This window comes from Balaenoptera physalus (genome assembly GCF_965194825.1).
Source record: "Balaenoptera physalus genome assembly, chromosome: 6".
In the NCBI taxonomy this organism is placed as follows: Eukaryota; Metazoa; Chordata; class Mammalia; order Artiodactyla; family Balaenopteridae; genus Balaenoptera; species Balaenoptera physalus.
In genome coordinates this window covers 20,178,384-20,205,046 of record NC_138885.1, presented here as the reverse complement: position 1 = coordinate 20,205,046, position 26,663 = coordinate 20,178,384, and the positions used below count along the sequence as shown (strand labels likewise).

The 26,663-nt window shown below is 40.7% G+C and overlaps 1 protein-coding gene across 9 annotated transcripts in view; it reads right to left on the bottom strand.

Annotated features, from left to right (window-relative positions):
* MGAT5 (alpha-1,6-mannosylglycoprotein 6-beta-N-acetylglucosaminyltransferase) overlaps positions 1-26,663 on the bottom strand; it is a 374,663-nt gene that overhangs the window by 113,097 nt on the left and 234,903 nt on the right. For all 9 annotated transcript variants that reach the window (XM_082465860.1, XM_082465863.1, XM_082465859.1 and 6 more), the window contains 2 exons: positions 26,002-26,136; positions 10,859-10,992 (listed from right to left, as the gene is read on the bottom strand). In XM_082465860.1, the coding sequence (XP_082321986.1) occupies positions 10,859-10,992; positions 26,002-26,136 (269 nt within the window). The remainder of the gene's footprint in view (positions 1-10,858; positions 10,993-26,001; positions 26,137-26,663) is intronic.

Here is a 26,663-nt window from a genome sequence, read left to right as displayed (position 1 = left end):
CATCCAAGTCCCGCCTACCAGAGTTGCTCCATGGTGAGCGCGCTACTTTCGGAGTCAACATCTTGCTGCTACGGTTACTCAGCTGGCAGGGTAGAAGTCTAGAGCTGCAAACGTCATCTCTGCGCCCATGTGAGGAGAGCCTGCCTGAGAATGATGCCAAGCCAGAGACATGCAAAGCCGAGATAGGGAGAGGAAAGAGGTCCTCCAAGTCCTGAATCCAGCTCTGCCTAAAGCCGGTTTTAACAATTCCCAGTGACAAGAGCCAACAAACCCTTGTGAACAAGCCAGTTTGACCGAAATCCTGTCTAATACACCCTACCACTTTAGGATGTTTCCAATTCTTGACTATCTAAATCAATGACTATCGAATATCACTGCACCCGCGTAAACCCTGCAGTGGATTTCCGAGTAGTCTCCACACCTCCAGCCTTGCCCCTTCGTCCCGTTCTCACTGCCTCCTAACTCCAATCCATCCTTTGTGTCGCCTGACAAGGTATTCTTTGAAACAAATATGTGACTATGGCAGTTTCCTGCTGAAAAGCTTCACTTCCCTCAGGGGGAAGCAGCGCCCAAGTATACCTGTCATTCCAGGTCACCCTTCCACGGATATCTCTTCTTCATGACCTACCTGGGGTTTTTAATGCCGTGTTTTTCCATCTTATCTCATGCTGGCATGCGTCTGGCATGTCTATCACTTCCTCCTGCCTTTAAGTCTCAGCTCTCATCGCCTCTTAGTTGAAGGGTTCCCTGACTCCCTAAGACTGAGATGAGTACCCTTCTTCTGCTCTCTTAGACCACGAAGAGTTAGTCCTTATCACACGTCACTGTCTCCACTTATGACCATATGCTCCTTGAGGACTGAGCCACGTTTTATGTGTCTCCGACTTCCAGGAGCCCAGAGCATAGTAGGAACTGAGAAAATATTTTTTGAATGAACGACTGATTAAGTCAATGATGAATGCTTCATTACCTGGTGTGACTGACTTTGTAGGCAGAGCTCTGTTGCTAGGCAGCAGAGGTCATGCCTGAATTACTTCCAGCATCATGTTCTTTGCACACAAGCTCCCAAACCAAAGCCCATTCTTCTCAGGATTCATCATTAGCTAAGGCAGCTCACCACTCTATCCTAGAACCGAGCTCAGGCCTGGTGTAGTATAGATGTTCAATAAATATTTATTAAATACATAAATGAACATATCTTTTTATCTAGGTCACAAAGTAGATGTTGGCAAGAAGGGAAACAAATCAGTGATCTAGGCTTTTAAAATTCTAACATCACAGGTTTCTCAGTATCATCATTCATTCAACGTTCGGCACATTTACTGAGCACTTACTATGAGCCAGGCAACAACTTAGGAGCTAAGGATATGCCAGTGAACAAGATAAGCATGGGTGAAGCTCCCTTCATGCAGCTTATATTCAGCCAGGGAGGAAGACCGTAAACAATTAAACAAATAAAATAATTCAGTTTTGTACATAAAAAAAATAAATAAACACAATTTGGTGACCAATACTGAACTCTAGTTAATGATGTCATGCTGAAACATCTAAGGGTTAAGTGTTCTTTTATGCATAAAAGGAAAAAAAATTGGATTGATGGATGGGGAGAAGATAGACATATAGATGGATAGGTCATAGAACAAATAAAGCAAACTGTTAACTGTGGAGTCTAGGCTTTGGGTTTCTATTTTACATTTCTTTCCATTTTTTTATATTTCAAAAATTTCATAACAAAACAGGGAAGAATACTGGCTGCTGTCATTCACGGCATTCACAATTTTGATGCTGATTCTGGTGATGATGAAACCTACATGACAGAAAAAAACTCCACTGAAAAATAGCTACATCACACAAGTAGTCATCTGATTTAAAAAAGTGCACATAGTGATGTTTTGCTTCAAATTTCGTCAAAATTGATTGTTTCCCAAATGGTAGTGATGCTAGGCTCTTAGAGAGACAGGAGGCTGGGATACAGGCTGGGGAAACTATCATGTACAGCTGAGTTGAAAAGATGAGCATCTGAACTGTTGACAGAAGACACACCAGAGTAAATTTTTCAAGCGTCAAAAAGCAATTTAGGAGGGAATGGACCCCTTAGAAGAACATTACTCCTGAAGGCTGAGTCTCAGACTGAAGGAATTACAAGGCTGATCCTGTTAGTCACTGGTCAGCACAGATGTAAAAGGCAAGAGCCCTCCTGGTCCAAGTGAAAGGCCAAAAAGGCTGCTTGAATCACAAATAGCTCCTTTGCTTGTCAGGCCCTGAAAATAAAGTCGTACACGGAAGCCATGGATCCTCAGCTGAAGCCAACATGTTTGTCATTTGCATGAAAGGGAACTGGCTTGTTTCTAAAATTCCTGTTTTGTCAGGCAAAATTTTTGGTCTACAAGCCACTATTCCCATCTGATCACGCAAATAAACGTGGATGCAAACCCCAAGTCCTTGGAGAAACTCAAAGAGTTAGAATGTCAATGACAACGACCACCAGTATGATCTGAACAACTCCTGAAAACCCAACCATGTGAATAATTTCTGTGGGAAGACAAGGGAGAGTAACATGAGTTCACTGGCTTCAAGAAGCTTCTGTACTCTTAGATTTTTTTTTAATTGAAGTATAGTTGATTTACAATGTTGTGTTAATTTCTGCTGTACAGCCAAGTGATTCGGTTTATACACACGTGCACACACACACACACGTTTTTTTTATATTCTTTTCCATTATGGTTTATCACAGGATATTGAATATAGTTCCCTGTGCTACAGCATAACCTTAGATTTGTACATTTCTTACGCTTCCCTACATTGTTGCATGGACTAAAAATAGAACTGGCATTATCGTTCCATTTAATTTAATTCAATCGATAAGTATTTTCTGAATGCCTACTATGTGCCAGACATTCTTCAAGGTATTGGAGTCTCAGCAATGAACAACACAGACAAAACTCCTACTACTACTATCCTCAGATTCCAGCAGAGAAAAAAAGAAAATAAACAAAAGTCCCTGAAGCATAAATGCTAAGTGATAATACAGTTATAGAGGAAAAGAAAGCAGGGAATGGGTATAAGAAGTTGAGGGAGAAAGGAGTTGCATTTAAAAAAAGGGAGGGGGGTCAGGCTTAGTCTCACTGAAGTGACATTTGAGTTAAAGACCTGAAGGAAGGGATATGGAAGTCTAAGGGAACAATGTTCTGGAGGATGGAACAACCGATGCAAAGGTCCTCGGGTAGGAGTGTGCCCGGCCCATCCAAAAAACAGTAAGGAGGCTAGAGAGTAGTGACCAAGAGGACACGTAGTAAGAGATAAGGCCAGGGGGGTGGGGGGGGTAGCGGGGCCAGACCACTCCAGGCCTTGAGGCAACTGGGGTGACTCATCTTTCCCTACAGTGAGAGGCTACGTCACTGTGGGCACAGGAGTGTCACGATGTTACTTACATTTTCATTAACTCCATTCTGTGGTTGGGTCTACTTTGTTCTTTACTCTTAATTCAACCAATATTTATCACCAGCGATGTTACAACTTCAGGGACTGAGGACTCAGCAGTGAGGATGCTCATGGAGATGGCGAAGTGGCCTCCGGGCAGGCACACAGGTGTGGGGTGGGGCAGGGGAAAGGAGCAGGGGCGCGAGGCTCAGGGAGGGAAGGCTTTCTGGAGGACAGGACACCTCCCTGGAGGGTGAGCAGGGGGGACGGGGGAGCGAGGGACACGGTTTCCGGACAAAGGAACAGCACCTTCAATGGCCTGGCTGTCAGAGAGAACTTGGCACCCTGGGAGACCTAAAAGCCTACGGAAGAAAGCACAACATCAGAGGCCAGATGGTATAACAAATGCAAAGGGGATGGAGGTGAAACAGGGAGGCTCTAATGCCTCCAGAATCCCCAATCTGTTCCTCACTCAACTCTATCACAGCTCCCAGATTTCTACATGTTATCGAGAAACACTGAACATCTCCCCGCCCGGACTATAATTACACAATATGAGCACCCAGAAGGCAAATTCTCAAAAGGACTAAAAAATTACTTAAGTAAAAATTGGGCTTCCCTGGTGGCGCAGTGGTTGAGAGTCTGCCTGCCAATGCAGGGGACACGGGTTCGAGCCCTGGTCCGGGAAGATCCCACATGCCGCAGAGCGGCTGGGCCCGTGAACCACAACTACTGAGCCTGCGCGTCTGGAGCCTGTGCTCCGCAACAAGAGAGGCCGCGACAGTGAGAGGCCCGCGCACCGCGATGAAGAGTGGCCCCCGCTTGCCACAACTAGAGAAAGCCCTCGCACAGAAACGAAGATCCAACACAGCCAAAAACAAATAAATAAGTAAATAAATTTTAAAAAAATGGTTTTAAAAAAATTACTTAAGTAAAAATAAACCAATACAAACAGACTTTGCCTCGAAAATAGGAAACGTTCTATTACAGTGATATGAACAGTGAGGTTGCTAAACAGACTAATAAACGTTACGGAAACTTTTCAACGACAGGAGGTGAATATAAGTCTGAGATGCAGCTTGCCTGAAACTAGGAATGAGGAATCTGGTAATCTCTGCTATTGTGCTTTCAGCCACAGTCTTCACGGCAAGAGAGGAAAAAAACTCAGTTAGATGAAGATGTTTTCCCACTACTGATGTTTTTACATAAGCCTGACGAAGTTGTGAAAGAGGGTGCCAGGCAGATAATTAGAACTATCCAAATACGGGATAATTCAAGGTGCAAGACACCAACTTCAGGGTTTTATTTTCTCTTGTAAATGGTACAGGCAGATGTCTTCTCTATTTGATTTTTCTGTGTGGGCAGATTCCTTTCATTCCTTTACTGGGGTATGATGCACCTTGTTTGGGACTGAGAAAAATAAGAGAATACCTTATTTTTTCTAAACTTCTTCAGGAGTTTAGAAAAAGCAGTACGCACAGCAGATTAAAGGCTGTTGACTGAAACAATGCCTAAATATAGGGTCAAGTCCCTGGCAAGCCCAGAAAAAGCAACAATTAATTCTCAACAAGAATTAGCAAACGTACCCCAAATAAATACAAAGTCCACTTGATAGACTATATAAAACAGCCTGGGAAACAATGGTTTTAAAAGTTGAACCTTGAAAATATTTTTTGATATAGTAAATGGAAAAAAAGCAGATATAAAATTTTAGTATGTGTGTTATAACTATGCAAAAATATACCCCTGAAAAAGATAATAATGCTTACATTAGGATATGGGGGCCTTTTTCCTTGGGGAGGCTTTCCCTGTTTTTATAATAGGGTTATTTTTCTTTTTTTAATTTGATTGGAAAGATGGAAGTCGTTTAAATAGAGACTTCAAGAGAAAAATAAAATTTTGCTAGCAGGGTGATATGAAGGCGGCAAAGGTGGTGAGGAATCGTGGTGACACCTTCAGAGACCAGCAGACTGTCTGGTGAGGTCGGGGAGGCCAGGGGAGGGCTGTGGTAGGGGAGAGAAGGCAGGGCGCCCGAGAGCTATGCTACGGACTTTGGACCTGACCCCATGGGCAAAGGGAAGGCACTGTGGTTTTTGAGGAGGAACAGCTTGGTCCATGCTGAGCTTTTCAGAGCTGGCTCTGGGGCAGGAGGAGGGTCTCAGTGCCCAGCTCAGAAGCCACACTAGAGTATGGATAAGCGGGAGAAGGAACAAGAGGCCTGCCCTGACGGAGGAAGAACTGCACTTCTCAGCTCAGCTTCCTGGAAAAAACCATCGCTCAAAGATCTAGTTAAAAGAGAAATGAAATGGAGGTATTTGCAGTGAGGTGGATGGAGTTAGAGTCTGTCATACAGAGTGAAGCAAGTCAGAAAGAGAAAAACAAATACAGTATGCTAACACATATATATGGAATCTAAGGGAAAATAAAGGTCATGAAGAACCTAGTGGCAAGACAGGAATAAAGACACAGACCTACTAGAGGATGGACTTGAGGATATGGGGAGGGAGAGGGGTAAGATGTGACAGGGTGAGAGAGTGGCATGGACATATATACACTACCAAACGTAAAATAGATAGCTAGTGGGAAGCAGCCGCATAGCACAGGGAGATCAGCTCGGTGCTGTGTGACCACCTAGAGGGGTGTGATAGGGAGGGTGGGAGGGAGACGCAAGAGGGAAGAGATATGGGGACATATGTATATGTATAGCTGATTCACTTTGTTACAAAGCAGAAACTAACACACCATTGTAAAGCAATTATACTCCAATAAAGATGTTTAAAAAAAAAAAAAAAGATCTAGTTAAATGTCCTTACTGTGGTCTGACCGCTCGGTTGGTCCCTATAGAAGCTGCTTAGGAAGGTGCTGGGAACAGTCTATGCTGACACACAAAAATGCCCAAATGCAAACAGAATACACGGAGAGGATAGTTCTAGTGAAATTCTGAGATTTGGGGCAAAAGAGTGAAGAAAAGCCAGGCTTCTCAGCTTGTAGAAATTCTACCAACTTAGTGAGGAAATGAGTTAGAGGAGAAATACAAGCAGCCTTAAAGTGAGACGTGCCCTCTGAATATCCAACAGCATCAACCTGGTCAGAAGCATCTGTCTCACTGCCCTACTCCTAAAGATGCTTCAGGAACAGTGCGGGTGCGTTCTTCTCTTTCCTTACCCTCCTGCTGGGCCCTTTCTAAACAGCCTTCTCCAGCCTCTCCCTGTACTCCACGCCTGCCAGAACCCTGGTAATCCCGTAATAAGACAGCCGGACTTGACGATGACCTGATTCTACAAGTACAACACTACTTCTGTGGTCTCCAAGCTCTTCCTTGTGCATCCCATCAAGAGGAAACAATCCAAGTACACCCACAGTGTATGTGCACATTATACATCAATTATGTAATGATTACTATCAGCCCATCTATTAAGCACTAGTAAATCTGTTTCATTTTTTAAAAATTGACAAGACATAAGTACACTTTTGACACTTTCATCTTCTACTCAAAGGAATGGTCTTCCCCTTCAGGCCGTGAGAATGGTCACACTTACCCGAAGGAAGATTCTGTGGCAACGACCGAGTTCGACTGGACCCGGACTTAGCCACGAGGAAATTTTCCATCACCCTGTTATACTTGATAGATTTTGCCACCACTGATGGTCCCCACCTTGCTCCACTGTCTCATTAGGAGTTATAAAATGCTGATTTTCTAATTTTTCATTCCTTTTGCATTTATTAGCTGTGATTTCCCCATAATTAACAACCTTCTCTCATCAACTATTTGATTATCTTCAAATACGATTTGTCCTAGAAAGGCACGATCAAAGCTGGATTCTTTCCCTTTATTTTTCAGAGTAATGAAGTCGGTGTCTTAGCCACTCGCCAAGGCGATCGACTCATTTTCTGGGTTTTTCTTGCTTGGACTGTCATTCTGGACTCATGGATTATCTTCCATTGGTTTGATTCCAATCCACTGCAGTCATTATTGTTTTTTGATGCTCAAACTACCCCAGCTTTGGCTCCTGTGTCCTTCTGACTCCACCCCAGGGGTCCTTCTTAGCTTCCTTGCTTCCACGTTAAAGATGTCCCATCTTTCACGGTTCCTGCCCTAAACCTGGAATCACCTATTTATCTTAGAAAGAGGTTCCTTTAGTGGGAAAGGTACTTAGGAAATCCCAATCTGAGTGTTAAGGATACTCACTGCCACTGGATTGTCTTTACTTTTGGTCCTTTTCAAAGTACAGAGTTAGGAAACATTTCCTTTTCAAAGAGAAAATATAAGTTCATAGTGATATTTCCTATTCAAGCTGAGTCTTATACAATCTTTACTTAAATTCTTTATACACTCCCCACCTTCCTATATACTGCAAACTGTAGTTCCTACAGTATAACTGTAATAGTTTCAAATAACAATATAAATATTCCCCACTACAACTGTATGGTCCAAAGATTGTGCTTCAAAGTCACTTGAAATAATTATTTTATCTGTGTGAGAGATTAGCACCAACCTGACACAGATTTGTTGTTTCATTTTTTGATCTCTTTTCAATCTTTAGGGAATTCTTTTTTCTTTTTAAATTATGTAAAACACTTACATGGTTCCAAAGTCAAAATAAAGTATGTTAAGAGACATCTAGCACAGGGAACTATTTTCAATATACTGCAATAAACCATAATGGGAAAGAATATAAAAAGGAATGTATATGTATATATAACTGAATCACTTTTCTGTACAGCAGGAATTAACACAACATTGTAAATCAACTATACTTCAATTAAAAAAAAGAGACATTTATTTTCTATCACTGTCCCTGCAAACCCTCCTCCAGTGGTAATCATTTTTATTAGCTTGTTATTCTTCCATTGTTTCTTTTGAAAACACAAGCACACTCATACACGTACACACACTTCCCTCCCCCCATACCCTTCTTATATAGAAGGGAGTGACTCCACATACCTTCCTGCACTTTGGTTTTTATCACTTAATATATCCTAGATATCTCCCTCCAGAGAATGGAGTCTTCCCTCAGCCCTTTTGCACAGTTACACATGACTTCACTCTATCAATAGACCATATTATTCACTCAGTCCCCTATTAGGAACCTTTGGGTTATTGCCAGTCTTTTCCTAGTACAAATAGTGCCACAATAAATGGCCTTGTACACATACCATGTCTGACCTTTGCCCTTTGCTCACTTATCTTTGGGATGGATTCCTAGATATGACCTTGTCAAAGGAAGGATGCCTAGGAAGCTATGCTAGACAGTGACAAATCCCCTTGCACAGGGGCAAGTGCCAGCTGGGCTGCATTCCCACTGCTTTCCCTAAGTCTCACCATAGGAAGAGCTGCGTTAGCAAACTTTCAGATTTTTGCCAATCTGATATGCGGGACATGGGATCTTGGTGCAGTTTTAAAATGCATTTCTCTTATCATGAGTGAGGTTAACATGTTTTCATATATTGGGGGCAATACATTTCTTTTTTCTCTGAACTGCTTTTGCCCATTTCCTACTGGATTGTGGAATGTTTTCTTCTCAATTTTTAGAAGCTTTTTATACATTAGTGATATTAATCCTCTGCAACACAATTTGCTATGGTGTTATTTTTTTGTGTTGTTGATTTTGCCATACAGGTTTCTTTTTTTTTTTTAGGCAGACAAATGTTATCAGTTTTGCCCCCGATTCCTGCTGAATTCTGAGTCAGTTAAGAAACCAGCCCTTTCCCAGGTTAACAAGAATTAATCTATTTTTCCAACTTTAGTTATATTGTAAGCAGTGAATTGATTTCAATTCAATCAACCGACACTGCTGAAATCCTCCATTCATGGAGAATAAAAATAAGTGTTTTTGGACTCTGAATTCCAACATTCTAAAAGAGAACTTCTTTCTGGAAAAGCCTCCTATTTCTACGCCCCAGATAGGGAAATACCATCCCACGGAGGGCATAGATATACCATGTCATTTAAGTAGTTTTGGCCATTTTGGACACAGCTAACATTTTATGTATGTGAAGTGACACACAAGCCACTTCTTAGGTTATTTTGTGTCACCTCATCCCAGCCCCTCAAAGTCACACAGCAATGTTGATCCGAAGGTAACTCTAGCCATCTCTCACCATGCTGCCAGTCACCAAGCCCTATATTAGTTTGTCCCCTGAACTGCGCCCCAGTGACAGGCTACGATAGGATGACAGAGCTCCAGGAACGGTAATAATAATGTTTTAGATGCATACAGAATACTCTCACACACCTCTCTGAGCTAAAATGAACATTTAAACATGAGCAGATTTTAAAAATCACTTCCCCATCTGCCACAGCCCTTCTCAATTCATCCTTCCTTCTCATACTTCACACCCAAGGATTAGTCCAATGTGTTCGCTGCTGCACTTAGTGAACCCGACAAAAGGTCACCTTCAGATGGCTGCACGTGAGGGGGAAGGGTCAGTACATGGGGAAAAGGCACAGCAGAGGGCCTTGGGTCTTAAAGAAGGAAATAGATTCGCATCGCAGATCCTAATTCTAGGATGGAAATCTCTGGATTAAAATTATTCTGCTAATTTAGGAAAATGGAAATCTGCACTCTGAGTGTCCAGATGAACTGTTTAACTCGGGGGACCTTTCATTTCCAGAACAGGAATTCACCTCATCAAGGGGAATCACCAGGGTCTATGGACTTAAACAATAAATTCATTTTTGGCACGAATACTACAGGATTTGGTATTTGGGTTCACAGTCCTCAGCTAGTTATAAATGAAATGAAGCTACAGGCAGGTAGACTGATGGCAGCAACAAGAAATGGTGAATGTGGGAAAGGACACAGAAAATTGCTGAAAGGCTACAGTTGGGGCCAGCGGGTTCATCAACTTTTAGCCTGTCCACTACATCACTTCACAAAATAATCACTGCTCGTGGCAACATGGACACCACGTGAGCAAGAGAGGGTGAGATTTCATCCTAGGCCCAAGGTTTAAGAAACCAGTAAGGTATGAAACAGTTTTAAATCGTTCCATTTTGAAAAGACTGATGTTTTTTTCTTTACAAAGTTTAATGCTTAAGTAATGAAGGTTTAATTATTTGGAAAATGTATGCACATGGAAGACCTCATTCCTCTTGAATCACCGAGTGGACCCTAAACAGTGTCTGTGTCGCATGAAGCATGTTTACTGCCTGCCAAAGTCCATCCAAAGTCCTTTCCCAGGTGGTTTCCACTGATACCTCATATTGCATATTTTTCTCCAGAACATTTCTAAGGCTTTTTACGAAATGTTCACATAGCCTTTCAATTCCGGTTTAAAAAAAATCCAGTTATTCCCAAGAAAAAGGTTCCACAGCACCCATGTCTACAGCTAAGGGCTCTGGGAATCACAACTGAAAATACATGGCGGCCTCATTTCTCTCCCCATTTGTCTTCGGCGGCGTTCTGGCAAGTAGAGGTGAGACACAACTACTCACGGAACATGGTGTAAAACTGCTGTGGGTTCAGGTTCCACTTGCCCCAGGGGGTCTTGTGGCCTTTCAACTGGGCATAGTTGGCATGGTTGAACTCTGGTTCTGTGCCGAATGAGTCCAGGACACGCAGCATGCACCTGAAAGATAAAAGACGCCATGGGTAAAACTACAACCTTGACCCCAAAGTCAAAGAAACAAAAGCTCTACCTCCTCAGGGACCACCAAGGAGGGACAAATCCTTTAAACTGAATGCCACTGGGCAGGAATTGAGAGGTTTTCCACTAGCATGTCTACCAAACATCCCCACATGTGACTTCCGAGCCAGAGCCATCACACAGCTCATACGCTCTGCTTTAGATGAGTTGACTAGTCACAGAAGATGCTCAAATACCAGCGAAATAAAAAGTTCCCGAAAGCTGGAACTGCAGACTGCCATGGTCACTGCTGTACCCCTAGCCTGGGCTGAGCATACAGTGGTGCCTAATGAACAACTGTGGAAGAAATAAAGAACTACCATTTTTAGAGGTTACTATGTCCCCCCCCAAATTCATACGCTGAAATCCTAAGGAGGTGGTATTAGTAAATGGGCCTTTGGGAGGTGATAAGGTCATGAGGGTGGAGCCCTCATAAATAGGAATAGTGCTTTTATAAAAGAAATTCCACAGAACTCCCTAGTGCCTTCCACCGTATGAAGATACAATGAGAAGTCTGCGACCTCACCTGACCACGCTGGCACCCCGACCTCACACTTTCAGCCTCCCAAGATGTGAGCAATACACTTCTGCTATTTATAAGCCATCCAGGCTGTGATGATTTGGTACAGCAGCCTGGGCAGACTGAGACGGAGGTCTTATTCTGCTTAGAGCGCGTGGCATGTCCTGTTCTCCTTCAACAATTATTCAAGATTTTCATCAACTAACTACAGTATGTGATTTTAGGTAAAGCTTAGAATCTCACTCAATAGGCAGTGGTGATTTTTATGTATTTGGTAGTAAGAGGGCATTATTGTTTTCTCCCAGAGCTCAAAAAGAAGTGACACTGAAAATGTTTTGTTTGGCTATTCCACAAAAGCCTTAGAACAGCATCAACCAAACCTGGTCTATTGCCTGTTTTTGTATGGCCTTCTAGCTAAGAATGTTCTTTACATTTTTAAATGGTTAAAAAAAAAAAAAAGGGAGAATATTTTGTGATGTGAAAATTACATGGAATTCAACTTTCAGTGTTCAAAAATAAAGTTTTACTTGAACTAGCCAAACCTAGTTGTTTCTGTATGTCTGTGACTGATTTCACACAGTAGCAGGAGACTTTGGTAGCTGCAACAGAGACCACATGGCCAAGCAAAGCCTAAAATATTTACTCTCTGGCTTTTTACAGAAAAAGCCTTCTGACCACTGTTTTGGAGAACATAAAGAATGACCAATCGGAAGAAAGGAATCAATACTAAAACAGAATTTATTGATTTTGGTTACATTTATTTCATCACTGATTCTCAAAACACTGATGTAAATTTAACTCATGACTGGCCAATGGAAAAGCACTATTTTCTGTTGTTATGTATCAGTAATAATTCTGAATGGCTCTTACTGGACCAATAAGCATAAAAGTAAATAAAGATAGAGCCCACATTTTAGAATCAGATGATGGCAATGACTTTTAAGCATCTGATTCACTTTCTTTCTTCCTTTCCCCACTAGGAGGAAGTCCATCTTCCAATTATTTTTACATCAGTGCATATTGCAGGAAAAAAGAATGCAAACACCAGATTGGATTTTCCAGGAAGAGCAACAGTAAACTGTCATTTTAGTGTGATGGTTTTCACATCAGAGATCAGCACCATTTGTCTAGACAAGGAAGAAAAGAAAGAGGGGAGGCAAGGTGGAAGGAGGGTGGGCCAGGACCACGAAGTAAAATACAAACTGACCACAGAAACAGTGTCCTTCTTCTGGATTCCCATGTGGCTCTCAAGGAACATTCAATCCTCACAATGACTAGATATATATGTATAAATAACTGAATCACTTTGCTGTACACCTGAAACTAACACAACACTGTAAAACAACTATACTTCAATAAAAAGAAAGAAAACAGCTAGGATGATGGTGGCAGCACTGCAAAGGTCACTACAGGAGAGGGGCGGAGGGGATGGAGGGACACACACTGACAAGTGGGGCTGGGGCAGGTTCAGCTCCCACAAGAGGGACAGAGCTGGGATTCGAAGGTGAGAGCGCCCTGAGCAGGCACAGCAGGGAGAAACAGGCCACCCTCATCAGAGAAACCTTTGCCTTGAAGGCTCTGGCTACCTCCACTTGTTTGTAATTGACTGACCGTCTCTAGCTTGTGACTCTATTTTTAACTTGGAGTTTTACTGGTGTTATTGTAAATTTGGATAACTAAAACAAACCCTGATGAGTAAAGATGCCTGGCAGGAGCCTAACTCCTGAAACCTTGGACTTTTATTACATGGGGCCTATATGTACGCTACGTGAGGCTGGCTTCTGCTCAATGGAAGGCTACAGAATGAATGACGGGCTGCGTGAGATACTTATAACTCTACACGTTTATACCTGAAGCTTTGGTTTGGGAGTTGTCTGTTTTTTTTTAGCTTCTCTGGGTTTGCCTTATAAACCCAAGGCAGGAGACTGATCTCTGTCTGTGACAGAGGAGGTTGAACATTACAGTTTTCTCTCTTCAGTCACTTTCTACACCTGTGTGTTTTGGAATTGGGTGTGTGCCGTTAGTACTGATGTTCTTCCTCTAATGTCTTTTGTGTGTCTGGAGCATCAAGAACAGACTGATGACTTAATAAGATATTTGCCTCGCTGCCCGAGGCAGCTGGCCTCCTAACAGGGCTGGCTGCAGCAATGCCAAAGGATTCCTGGAACATTCTCTCTGCACTAAGCCACACTATTACGAGATGGACGCTCACAACCTCCTTGTCAGGACCTACTTTCTAATTCGGAGTTTGATGTAAAACATGGTATATCTTGGATTATTTGCATCTCACTTTCCTGTGTGTTCTCCATACTCAGCAAAGGCCTCACAGGAAGCAAAATGGATATGTTTTGCAGTACCTAGCAGAATACTAGTCGCATGTAGGTATTTAATAAATGTTTCACTGAATGTCCTGGGTCCCTATATAAATTGGACAGAATTTATAAATATTTTTCCAAGATCAACAGGACTCATAGATTTGCTCCTAAATAAAAAAACAAAATGATAACTTTACATTTAATAGAATTCTTATCATCTTCCATCACCCAAGATGAATACAGAGAGCGCCGACAATTTCTAATCTTTAAAAGGGAAAGAAATGGGCAAGAAACTTTCTAGAGGACCTGCTTGGCCTTTGGATGAGATCTTAGCTGCATCAGACCACAAAGACGGCAGCACTGAAGTCCTAACAGATCTCCTGCCAGCTAATATCACTAACACAGATGATTTATTAAAGAAAGGAGGGATAAAACATTACACTCTTCCATAAAATCCCCGCAGAGAAAATATGCCTTTTCATCCAACAAGAACCAAATACCAATGAATGGCGACCATTTTAATAATAAAATCATCCTTTTTAAGTGACCTAAATGCTACCACTGAGAATATATTTCCATCCAAACAGCCCTTCTTAATCATGAGAATATGTTAAGTCTAGGGACGCTCAGTTCCTTCTGCACATTTATCAGACGCCTGCCACTCACAAAACGCCAGAGAAAAACAGCTCTTTCTTTTTTTTAATGCTGTAGCTAAAAAGAAAAAAAAACGTTTGTTTATTTACAAGGCCTATTAGCAAGAAGAAATATGGCCACTCCCATATAGTGGAGAACATTTATGGCAGCCCATGATTCATGAAGATTTCAAAAAACCAACAAACCAAAAAACAGGAAAAGCCTGATGCAGAAGGTAGAGTGCTATCCTGGACCAAACCCAGATTTTTATCTTGCTTTTTAAAGAAACTGCAGGCACACCTCACTTTATTGTGCTTCACATTTTTGCGCTTCGCAGATACTACATTTTTTACGAATTAAAGGTTTGTGGCAACCCTGCATCATCAGAGGTTGGTTAGCATTTTTTAGCCATAAAGTATACAAACTTTTTTTTCCCTTTCCAGTTTTATATTGAAATATAATTGACACACAGCACGGAATATGTTTCAGGTGTACAGCATAATGATTTGATTTATATACAACATGGAATGACTACCACAAGTTTAGTGAACAACCATCATCGTATAGATACAAAATAAAATTTTTTTTCCTTGTGATAAGAACTCTTGGGTTGTACTTACTTATCTTATAGCTGCAAGTTTACACCTTTTGACTACCACCCCCCAACTCCTCCTCCCCCAACCCCCTGCCTCTGGTAACCACAAATCTGATCTCTTTTTGCATGAGTTTGTCTTTGTTTTCGAAGTATAATTGACCTATAGCACAATGCCAGTTCCTGGTGCGTAGTATAGTGATTCCGTATTTCTGTACATTACAAAATGATCACCATAAGTCTAGTTACCATCTGTCACCATACAAAGATATTACAATATTATTGATTATATTCTCACACTGTGCATTTCATACCTGTGAAAGGATTTTTAAAATTAAGGTATGTACTTTGGGGTACATGTGTCCTTTATACAATGGAATATTACTCAGCCATAAAAAGGAACGAAACTGGGTCATTTGTAGAGATGTGGATGGACCTAGAGTCTGTCATACAGAGTGAAGTAAGACAGAAAGAGAAAAACAAATATCATATATTAACGCATATATGTGGAATCTAGAAAAATGGTACAGATGAACCTATCTGTAGGGCAGGAATAGAGATGTAGACGTAGAGAACGGACATGTGGACACATGGGGGGAAGGGGAGGGTGGGACGAATTAGGAGATTAGGCTTGACATAAATACACTACCATGTGTAAAACAGATAGCTCGCGGGAACATGCTGCATAGCACAGGGAGCTCAGCTCGGTGCTGTGTGACAACCTAGATGGGTGGGAGGGAGGTCCAAGAGGGAGGGGATATAGGTATACATATAGCTGATTCACTTCATTGTACAGCAGAAACTAACACAACATTGTAAACCAATTATGCTCCAATAAATAAATAAATAAATAAATAAAGGTGTATATATATATTTAATACATAATGCTGTTGCACACAATAGACTACAGTATAGTATAAACATAACTTTTATGTGCACTGGGAAACCAAACGTATTGTGTGACTCACTTTACTGTGATACTCGCTTTATTGTAGTGGTCTGGAGTCAAACCCTCAGTATCTTCGAGGTCTGCCTGTAGATCCAAAAGGCAATGAAAAGTGGGTAGTCTCCTCTCAATGAATCCCTTTCCTCTGCCCAAGACCATTTCACTGCCCAGTGAGAAAATCACTGCCACTGCAAAGAAATTCTACAACAATGGGTGTCCCCCCCCACTCTGTTTTTGAGAAGATTCTTAGTACTTTGAATTTTCATTTTTTTCTTTTCCATTATGGTTTATTACAGGATATTGAATATACGTTCCTGTGCTATAAAATAGGACCTGTTGTTTATCCATTCTGTATATAATAGTTTGCATCTGCTCATCCCAAACTGCCAGTCCATCCCTCCCCCACCCTCACCCCCAACCCCCAGCAACCACAAGTGTGTTCTCTATGTCTGTAAGTCTGTTTTGTAGATAAGTTCATTTGTATCATATTTTAATTAATTAATTAATTTTTAAAAATCAACTTATTTTTGGCTGCTTTGGGTCTTCATTGCTGTGCACGGGCTTTCTCTAGTTGTGGCAAGCGGGGGCTACTCTTTGTTGTGGTGTGCAGGCTTCTCATTGTCGTGGCTTCTCTTGTTGCGGAGCATGGGCTCTAGGCACGCGGGCTTCAGTAGTTGTGGCATGCTGGCTCAGTAGTTGTGGCTTGCGGGCTCTAGAGCACAGGCTCAGTAGTTGTGGCGCACGGGCTTAGTTGCTCTGTGGCATGTGGGATCTTCCTGGACCAAGGCTCAAACCCGTGTCCCCAGCATTGGCAGGTGGATTCCTAACCACTGCGCCACCAGGGAAGCCCCCGTGTCATATTTTAGATTCCACATATAAGTGATATCATATGGTATTTGTCTTTCTCTTTCTCACTTACTTTGCTTAGATTTGATGATAATCTCTAGGTCTAACTTTGTTGGACTTATGAACAAATCGGACTTACGAATGCGCTCTCGGAATGGAACTCGTTGGTATGTAGGGGACTTACTGTATTTCATTCTTTTTCATGGCTGAGTAATATTCCATTGTAAGTATATACCACATCTTCTTTATCCATTCATACGTCGATGGACATTTAGGTTGTTTCCATGTCTTGGCTATTGCAAATAGTGCTGCTATGAACATAGGGGTGCAGGTATCTTTTTGAATTAAGAGTTTTGTCCGGATATATGCCCAGGAGTGGGACTGTCGGATCATGTGGCAACTCTAGTTTTAGTTTTCTGAGGAATCTCCATACCGTTCTCCATAGTGGCTGCACTAAATTACATTCCCACACTCAGTGTAAGAGGGTTCCCTTTTCTCCACACCCTCTCCAGCATTTGTTATTTATAGACTTTTTAACGATGGCCATTCTGACTGGTGTGAGGTGGTACCTCACTGTTGTTTTCATTTGCATTTCTCTAATAATTAGTGATGTTGAGCATCCTTTCAGGTGCCTACTGGCCATCTGTATGTCTTCTTTGGAGAAATGTCTATTCAGGTCTTTTGCCCATTTTTTGATTGGGTTGTTAGATTAATCCCTTATTGAACACATCATTTGCAAGTATTTTCTCCCGGTCTGTAGGCTGTCTTTTCATTTTGTTTATGGTTTCCCTTGCTGTGCAAAAGCTTATAAGTTTAATTAGGTTGCATTTGTTTATTTTTGCTTTTATTTCTATTGCCTTGGGAGACTGACCTAAGAAAACATTGCTACAATTTATGTCAGAGAATGTTTTGCCTATGTTCTCTTCCAAGAGTTTAATGGTATCGTGCCTTGTATTTAATCCTTTAAGCCACTTTGAGTTTATTTTTGTGTATGGTGTGAGGGTGTGTTCTAGCTTCACCGATTTACATGCAGCTGTCCAACTTTTCCAACACCACTTGCTGAAGAGACTGTCTTTTCCCCACTGTAGATTCTTGCCTCCTTTGTTGAAGATTAATTGACCGTAGGTGGGCGGGTTTATTTCTGGGCTCTCGGTTCTGTTCCATTGATCCATATGTCTGTTTTTGTGCCAATACCATGTTGTTTTGATTACTGTAGCCCTGTAGTATTGTCTGAAGTCTGGGAGGGTTATGCCTCCTGCTTTGTTCTTTTTCCTTAGGATTGTTTTGACAATTCTGGGTCTTTTATGGCTCCATATAAATTCTAGGATTATTTGTTCTAGTAATGTGAAAAATGTCATGGGTAATTTCATACGGATCAAATTAAATCTGTAGATTGCTTTGGGTATTATGGCCACTTTAACAATATTATGAATTTTCATTTCTTTCAATTCTAAAGGACTTCCAATCTGGAATAACCTTGGACATTAAAGTTAATAATACTAAACTATAAACTAACCTGAAATGGAGAAACCTAGGTCAGGCCATTAAGGATGCATTTATTGGTTAAGTTAAAGAACACATCAAAACATCTCTTTACAGAATAACGATAGAAAAGAAACATATGAAGGGATTTCCAAGTTGTACTAACTGAGAGATTTCAGAGTGCTCTCTTAGGAAGGTGATTCAAAATGTAGGTCAATATATACTACCAGTTGGTAAAGCTGGTAGTAATTTCATGATTTTTACCCAAATTCATGACCATTGACACTATTAAATAATTATGATGTTTAGTTAAATGTATTCACCTTTTAAAATTTATTGGAAACTTTTATACAAATAAAAGACAGTATAAAATGTAATAAATGGAAGACACAAAAAAGCATATTACTCTTCTTCCCTTTTTTTGTGATTATTTTTTTAGACTATACTCTGTTAAAAGTTACTAGAAAATAATGCCTATAATTCCCTGTGCTTATCTATTTTATACATAGTCATTTGTATCTCAATACAATACCCCTATCTTGCCCCATGCCCCTTTCCTCTCCCCACTGGTAACCACTAGTTTGTTTTCTGTATCTGTGAGTCTGTTTCTGTTTTGCTGAATACGTTCATTTTATTTTTTTAGATTTGGCATATAAATGATATCATACCACATGTGTCTTTCTCTGTCTGACTTATTTCAGTAAGCATAATATCCTCTAGGTCCATTGATATTGCTGCAAATGGAAGAATTTCATTCTTTTTTTTTTTAATCACTGAGTAGTATTCCACTGTATATATATGCCACTTCTTCTTTATCAATTTGTCTATTGAAGGACCCTTGGGTTGTTTCCATACCTTGGCTATTGAAAATAGTGCTGATATGAACACTGGGGTGCATATTTCTTTCTGAATTAGTGTTTTCAACTTTTTTGGATATACACCACAGCAGTGGAATTGCTGCATCATATGGTAGTTCTTTTTTAGTTTTTTGAGGAACCTTCATACTGTTTTCAAAGCAGCTACACCAATTTACTTTCCCACCATGCTGTTTGGGTTACTAAAGCTTTGTAGTATAGACCAGCGGTCCCCAACCTTTTTGACGCCAGGGACCGGTTTCGTGGAAGACAATTTTTCCACGGATCAGGGATGGGGATGGTTCAGGCTGTAATGTGAGTGATGGGAGTGGCAGATGAAGCTTCACTCACTCACCTGCCTGCCGCTCACCTCCTGCTGTGTGGCCTGGTTCCTAGCAGGTCGCAGGCCAGCACTGGTCTGCAGCCTGGGGGTCGGGGACCTGTGGTATAGACTGAATGAAGTCGGGAAGCGAAATACCTCCAGCTTTGTTCTTTTTCCTTGGACTGCTTGGCAATTCAGGGTCTTTTGTGGTTACATATACATATAAATTTTAGGAATATTTGTTCTAGTTCTGTGAAAAATGTTATGGGTATTTTGACAGGGATCACATTAAATCTGTAGATTGCTTTGAGTGGCATGGCCATGTTAAAAATATTAATTCTTCCAATCCAAGAGCTCAGGGTATCTTTCCATTTCTTTGTATCATCTTCATTTTCCTTCATCAATGTTTTACAGTTTTCAGAGTATAGGTTTTTCACCTCCTTGGTTAAGGTTATTCCTAGGAATTTTATACTTTTTGAAGCAATTTTAAACAGGATTTTTTTTTACTTTCTCTTTCTGATAGTTCATTATTAATGTATAGAAAAGCAAGATTTCTGTATATTGATCTTATATCCTAAAACTTCTCTGAATTTATTAGCTCTAATAGTTTCTTGGTGGAGACTTGAGGGTTTTCTACATAAAGTATTATGTCATCTGCAAATAGTGACAGTTTTACTTCTTTCCTTCCAGTTTGGATGCTTTTTATTTCCTTTTTTTGTCTGACTATTGTGGCTAGGACTTCTAATACTACGTTAAATTGAAGTGGCGAGGGGGGCATCCTTGTCTAGTTCCTAAATTTAGAGGAAAGGCTTTCACCTTTTCAACACTGAGTATGATGTTAGCTGTGGGTTTGTCATAAATGGCCTTTATTATGCTGAGATATGTTACATCTATAACCAATTTGATGAGCGTTTTTACCATAAATGGATGTTGTTTTGTCAACTGCTTTTTCTACATCTAGTGAGATGATCATGTGATTTTTATCCTTTTGTTTGTTAATGTGGTATATATCACATTGAATGATTTGTGAATATTGAACCATCCTTGTGTCCCTGGAATAAATCTCACTTGATCATGGTGTATGATTCTTTTTATATAATGTTGGATTTGGTTTGCTAATATACTGCTGAGGATTTTTGCATCTATATTCATCAAAGGTATTGGCCTGTGATTTTCTTTTTTTGTAGTGTCTTTTCTGGTTTTTGTATCAGGGTAATGGTGGAATTATAGAATGAATTTGGGAGTGTTCCCTCCTCTTCAATATTGTTTTTGAAATAGTTTGAGAAGGGTAAGTATTAGTTTTTCTTTATGTGTTTGGTAGAATTCCCCTGTGAGGCTGCCTAGTCCTAGACTTTTGTTTGCTGGGAGTTTTTTTTGTTTTGTTTTACAAATTCAATTTCACTACTAGTGATCGGTCTGTTCAAATGGTCTGTTTCTTCTTGATTTAGTCTTGGCGTGTTGTATGTTTCTAGAAATGTGTCCATTTCTTATAGGTTGTTCACTTTGTTGGCATTTAACTGTTCATAGTACTCTTATGATTTTTTGGATCCCTGCTGTACTGGTTATTCCTCCTCTTTCATTTCTTCTTTTGTTTATTTGGGTCCTCTCTCTTTTCTTCTTGGTGAGGCTGGATAAAGGTTTATCAATTTTATTTAACTTTTCAAAAAACTAGCTCTTGGTTTCATTGATCTTTTCTATTTTTTTGATCTCTATTTTATTTATTTCCTCTCTGATCTTTATTATTTCCCAACTTCTGCTGACTTTGGGTTCTGTTCTCCTTTTTCTAATTCTTTTAGGTGGTAAGTGAGGTTGTTTGAGAATTTTCTTGTTTCTTGAGGAAGGCTCGTAGCACCATAAACTTCCCTCTTCGAACTGCTTTTGCTGCATCCCATACATTTTAGAGACTGTATTTCCATTTTCATTTGTCTCAAGGTATTTTCTGACTTCCTCTTTTTTTCTTTGATCCATTGGTTTTTTTAGTAGCATGTTGTTTAGTCTCCTGTGTTTGTTCTTTTCCATTTTTCTTTCTGCAATTGATTTCTAGTTTCATACCGTTGGGGTCAGAAAAAATGCTTGATATAATTTCTATCCTCTTGAACTTGTTGAGACTTGTTTTGTGGCCTAGCATGTGATTTATCCTGGAGATGTTCCATGTACACTTGAAAAGAATGTGTATTCTGCTGTTTTCAGATGTGATGACCCGTAGATATCTATTAAGCCCAACTGCTCTATTGTGTCATTTAAGATCACTGTTGCCTTACTGATTTTTGGTCTGGATGATCTGTCCATTGATGTAAGTGGGGTGTTAAAGTCCCCCACTATTATTGTCAATTTCTCCCTTTATGTCTGTTAGTATTTGCTTTATGTATTTGGGTGCTCCTGTACTGGATGCATACATGTTAACCGGTGTACTACCTTCTTCTTGTATTGATCCCTTTATCATTATATGAATGATGCTCTTCTTTTTCTTTTATTATAGGCTTTGTTTTAAAAGTCTATTTTGTCTGATATGAATATTGCTACTCCAATTTCTTGCCATTTCTGTTTGCATGAAATATCTTTTTCCATCCCCTCACTTTCAGTCTGTGTGTGTCTTTAGCTTTAAAGTGAGTATCTTGTAGGCAGCATTTAGATGGATCTTTTTTAAATCCAATCAGCCACCCTATGTGTTTTGATTGGAGCATTTAGTGCAATGATATTTAAAGTAATTATTGATAGATATGTACTTACTGCCATTTTATTACTTGTCTTCTGGTTGTTTTTTTGTAGTTCTCTGTTCTTCTTCTTTTTGTTTCTTCCCTTGTGGTTTGATGATTTTCTTTAGTAGTATGCTTCTGTTCCTTTCTTTATATGTTTTGTGTATCTATTGTAGGTTTTGGATTTGTGATTACCATGGGGTTCTATGTTGACCTGTAACTATATCTACTTGTTTTAAATTGGTATTCATTTAAGTTCAAACTCATTCTAAAAGATCTGTATTTTTTACTCCCCTCTGCCACATTTTGTGTTTTTGATGTCATATTTTAATCTTCATGCTTCTCCCCTTATTATTATAGCTATAGTTGCTTTTATAATTTTTTTGTCTTTTAATCTTCATACTGGCTTATTTAACTGGTTGATCTTCAGTCCTTACTATATATGTGGCTTCCCCAGTGGGATTTTCCCTTTCCTATAGATTCTTCCTTCTTTTCCACTTAGCGAAGACCCTTTAACATTTCTTTTAGGGTTGGTTCAGTATTGACGAACTCTTAGTTTTTGCTTGTCTGAGCTCTTTATCGCTCCTATTCTAAGTGATAATCTTGTTGGGTAGCATATCCTAGGTTGCAGGTTCTTCCCTTTCAGCACTTTGAATATATCATGCCACTCCCTTCTGGCTTGCAAAGTTTCTGCAGAAAAATCAGCAGATAGCCTTATGGGGTTCCACTGTATGACTTATTTTTCTCTTGCTGCCTTTAGAATTCTTTAACTTTCGTCATTTTAATTATGATATGTCTTGATGTGGGTCTGTTTGGGTTCATCTTGATTGGGACCCTTTGTGCTTCCTGTACATGGATATCTGTTTCCTTCTTCAGATTTGGAATGTTTTCAGCCATAATTTCCTCAAATACATTTTAGATCTCCTTTTCTCTCCCCCTTTGAGACACCTATAATGTGAATGTTGGTAGACTTAATGTAATCCCAGAGATGCCTTAAACTGTTCTCATTTTTTTAAATTTGTTTTTCTTTTTGCTGCTCTGATTGGGCAATTTCCATTATTCTGTCTTCCAGACGACTTAGGTGTACTTCTATATCACTTAGTCTATTATTCATCCCTTCTAGTGTGTCTTTTTTTTTTTATTTCACTTATTGAATTCTTCATTTTTGATTGGGTCTTTTTTATACTTTCTAGTTCCTGGTTAAAACTCTAACTGTGTTCATCTACTCTTTACTCTAGTTCAGCTAACATTCTTATTACCAATGCTTTGAATTCTTTATCCAGTAATTTGTTTATTTCTGTTTCATTATTTTTTTTTCTCCTGTTCTTTTGATTGAGACCACTTCCTCTGCCTTTTCATTTTGCTAAACTTTCTCTGTCTCTATGAATTTACGTGAAAAAGTTACCTACCGCAGTCTTGAAGGGGTGTTCTTACATGGCAGTACCCGTATACAGACTGCGTGTGCCCAGTGCCTTTGGTGGGAGAGCTGGATTTGATGTGAATGCAAGTCACCCTTTCCTCAGGGTTTGCTGGCAGCTATCACCTTGGTATGGGTGGGGCTGGAGATGAAGGGGCCAGAGCTGAAGGCGGGTGTGAGGTGGGGCTTCCTCTCTGCTCGGTGGCCATCACCTCCCTATCAGGGGTGGAGTCCGATGCCAAGTCGCTGAAGAAGAAGCCCTGAGGTTCAGGCCCGAGCTGGCTCTGGTCCTTTAAGTGTGTGCTTTCCCTTCTCCCAGCACCATGACCCTTACCCCAGAGGGTGAGGGAGTGCTGAAGCAAGGGCAGAGGGTGCAGGCTCTCAGCTTGTGTAGCTTGACCACAGAGATCTGAGCTGTCTCCAGTGCACTGTCTGTACAGGCACCAACAATTGTTTCCCTCGCTCTGCTCAGATGCAACCTCGGGTCCCAGTACCCTTTGCCCCTCACAGTCATTCACCGCCCCCAATCTCCTCCATCCCTGCTTTGCTGCGGCACCCTTGGCAATTGTAGCCTGCGTGACCTCTCAGCATGTATCGGAGGGTGAGTTGTGGTTGAGTGGCTGCCATCAGAGGTCGGGGCTGCTTCTGATGCACTGCTTGAGTAAGTGCCAACAATGGCCACTGCCTCCCCCACTGCCCAGGCTCCATCCTGGGACCAGGTCGCCTCTGTGTCCCACAGTCTTCTCTCTCTCGTTGTGGCCACCCCAGCTCCAGTGCCATCTTGTGACATGGAGTAAGTGGGGCTAGAGCATTTGCTGGGCTAGGGCTGGCACGTGCTGAGGCAGTTGCAGGAAACCTCTGTCCGTCCTCTCTGGCCTGCCTCAGGGGCAAGCCAGGGCACACATGCTCCTCACAAGCAGGGTCTAGGCCTTCCACAGCTCTCCTGTTGGTGTCAGTGGTCCTCCAACCTAACAAGGGGGCTTGTTTCCCCTGTGTATAACCCCACGACTCAGGTGCCCAATCTGTGGCTCTCACCGCTCACTTCCCAGGGCAGGTCTCCACTTGTGCAATCTCTGAGTCCCCTCCCAGGGGTCCCTCCCTGATCCCTTTTCTTCCCTTCCTACCCGATTACATGTGAATCTTTCTTACGGTCTTGGTTGTACAGGAGCCTTTCTGCCAGTTTCCAGTTGGTTTTCAATGAGAATTGTTCCACAGTTAGATGTATTCTGGATGTGTACATAGGGGGAGGCGAGTCCCACATCGTCCTACTGGGCCATCTTGATCAATCCTCCATATTACTCTTCTTTAATAAGAATTACTAAACTCAAACTAGGTATTTTTTTTGCCTGCTGAACGTTGAGACTTATAGCTACTCTCATGCAAGTGTTAAAAGTAGTGTTGGAGATACAGTAGTATCAAACTAAGCCTTTTTTAGAAAGATTGAAAGGAAATTGAAAAAATTAGTAAATTTCATTATATAATTCAATGTTATTTAGTGTCATGCTTGTGTACCATGTAAAACTGTTTCAATTACTAAACCATGGTCTCAAACCCACAAGAGGGAAAGAGTGAGATCTTCTACTAAGTAATAAAAACTGTACACAGAGTAACACATGCACTCTGGTGATACTAAGCATGAGGCTTATCTTTAAAAGTACAAGACCCCAGCATTCAGATAAGCTACGCCCAGATTTCTCTTCTAAGAATGACAAGAATACCGATGGGGGAAAGGGACAGAGAAATAAGTCATCAACTCAAACCTAAGGAACACAAGAAATGACCCTGTCCAGTTTATCAAAATCATTATTTGACTAAACAGATGAGATTAGTGTAGGCAGACTGACAGAGGCAAGCTAAGTGTTAGGGAAGGTAAAAAGGAGGTTGAATACTTATTTTCTATTTTTAAAAGAAATCAATGAAAATAATGAACAGCACTTGAAAGTCTAAAGGCACCGAGGAGAATCTGAACTTCAATTAGGAATGAGAAACGCTCTACACAGGGAAGCAGCCGCATAGCACAGGGGGATCAGCTCCGTGCTTTGTGACCACCTAGAGGGGTGGGACAGGGAGGGTGGGAGGGAGACACAAGAGGGAGGAGATATGGGGATATATGTATGTGTATAGCTCTTTCACTTTGTTATACAGTAGAAACTAACACACTGTTGTAAAGCAATTATACTCCAATAAAGATGTTAAAAATAAATAGAGACAATTATTAAAAAAAGAAAAAAAAGATAATATTTGATAAGCTTTTTCTACCAGCAACCATGTAACCCTTGTTAAAGAAATAAAAAGCTCTAAAAACTTAAGAACAGTATGTAGCACTTACTGGTAATGAACCCAGGATGGTCCGAGAGTTTTCTTGAATTGAGCGAGTCCTACAATATCAATATAAATGAGCTCAACAATTCTGTCTCCTACAGTTGGGCAGCCAGATCGGTTTCCTACAACCTTCTTCATTATTCTAGAGAAAGGACAGAAGAGAGGAAAAAAAAACCAAAAACAATTTACTGCAAGGTACTGCACTTAGCAACTTTAATAGGTAAATAAACATCCCAAGAATCCTTATCAGGGAGGATGGCATGGCCCTTCCCAATCAGCTGCCTATCCAAATTCTGCCCACTCACCACATCCATCCAAAGCCTCAATTCTGACTCTTGCAAAAGCAAATGGTTGTATACAAACACAGCCTTGGAAACCAAGGGAGTTCTGGGTCTCAATCTGTCTCCATTTAATTTGCTGGTCAAGAAGATTAGGGAGGTCTTTAAGTACTGGTGACAGGGCCAGATGTGTTTTATTTAAAAGAGATAATTGTAGAAGCAACATGAAGCAGTGGTTCCCAAACATGCCTGCACATTAGAATCACCTGGGGATCTTTTCCAACTTCCCAAGCCCAGACCATATTCCAGACTAATTAAATCACTCTCCACTGTCTAGCAGCTATGAGATCTTAGAAAGTTACTTAACTTCTCTGAATCTTTCCTCATTAAA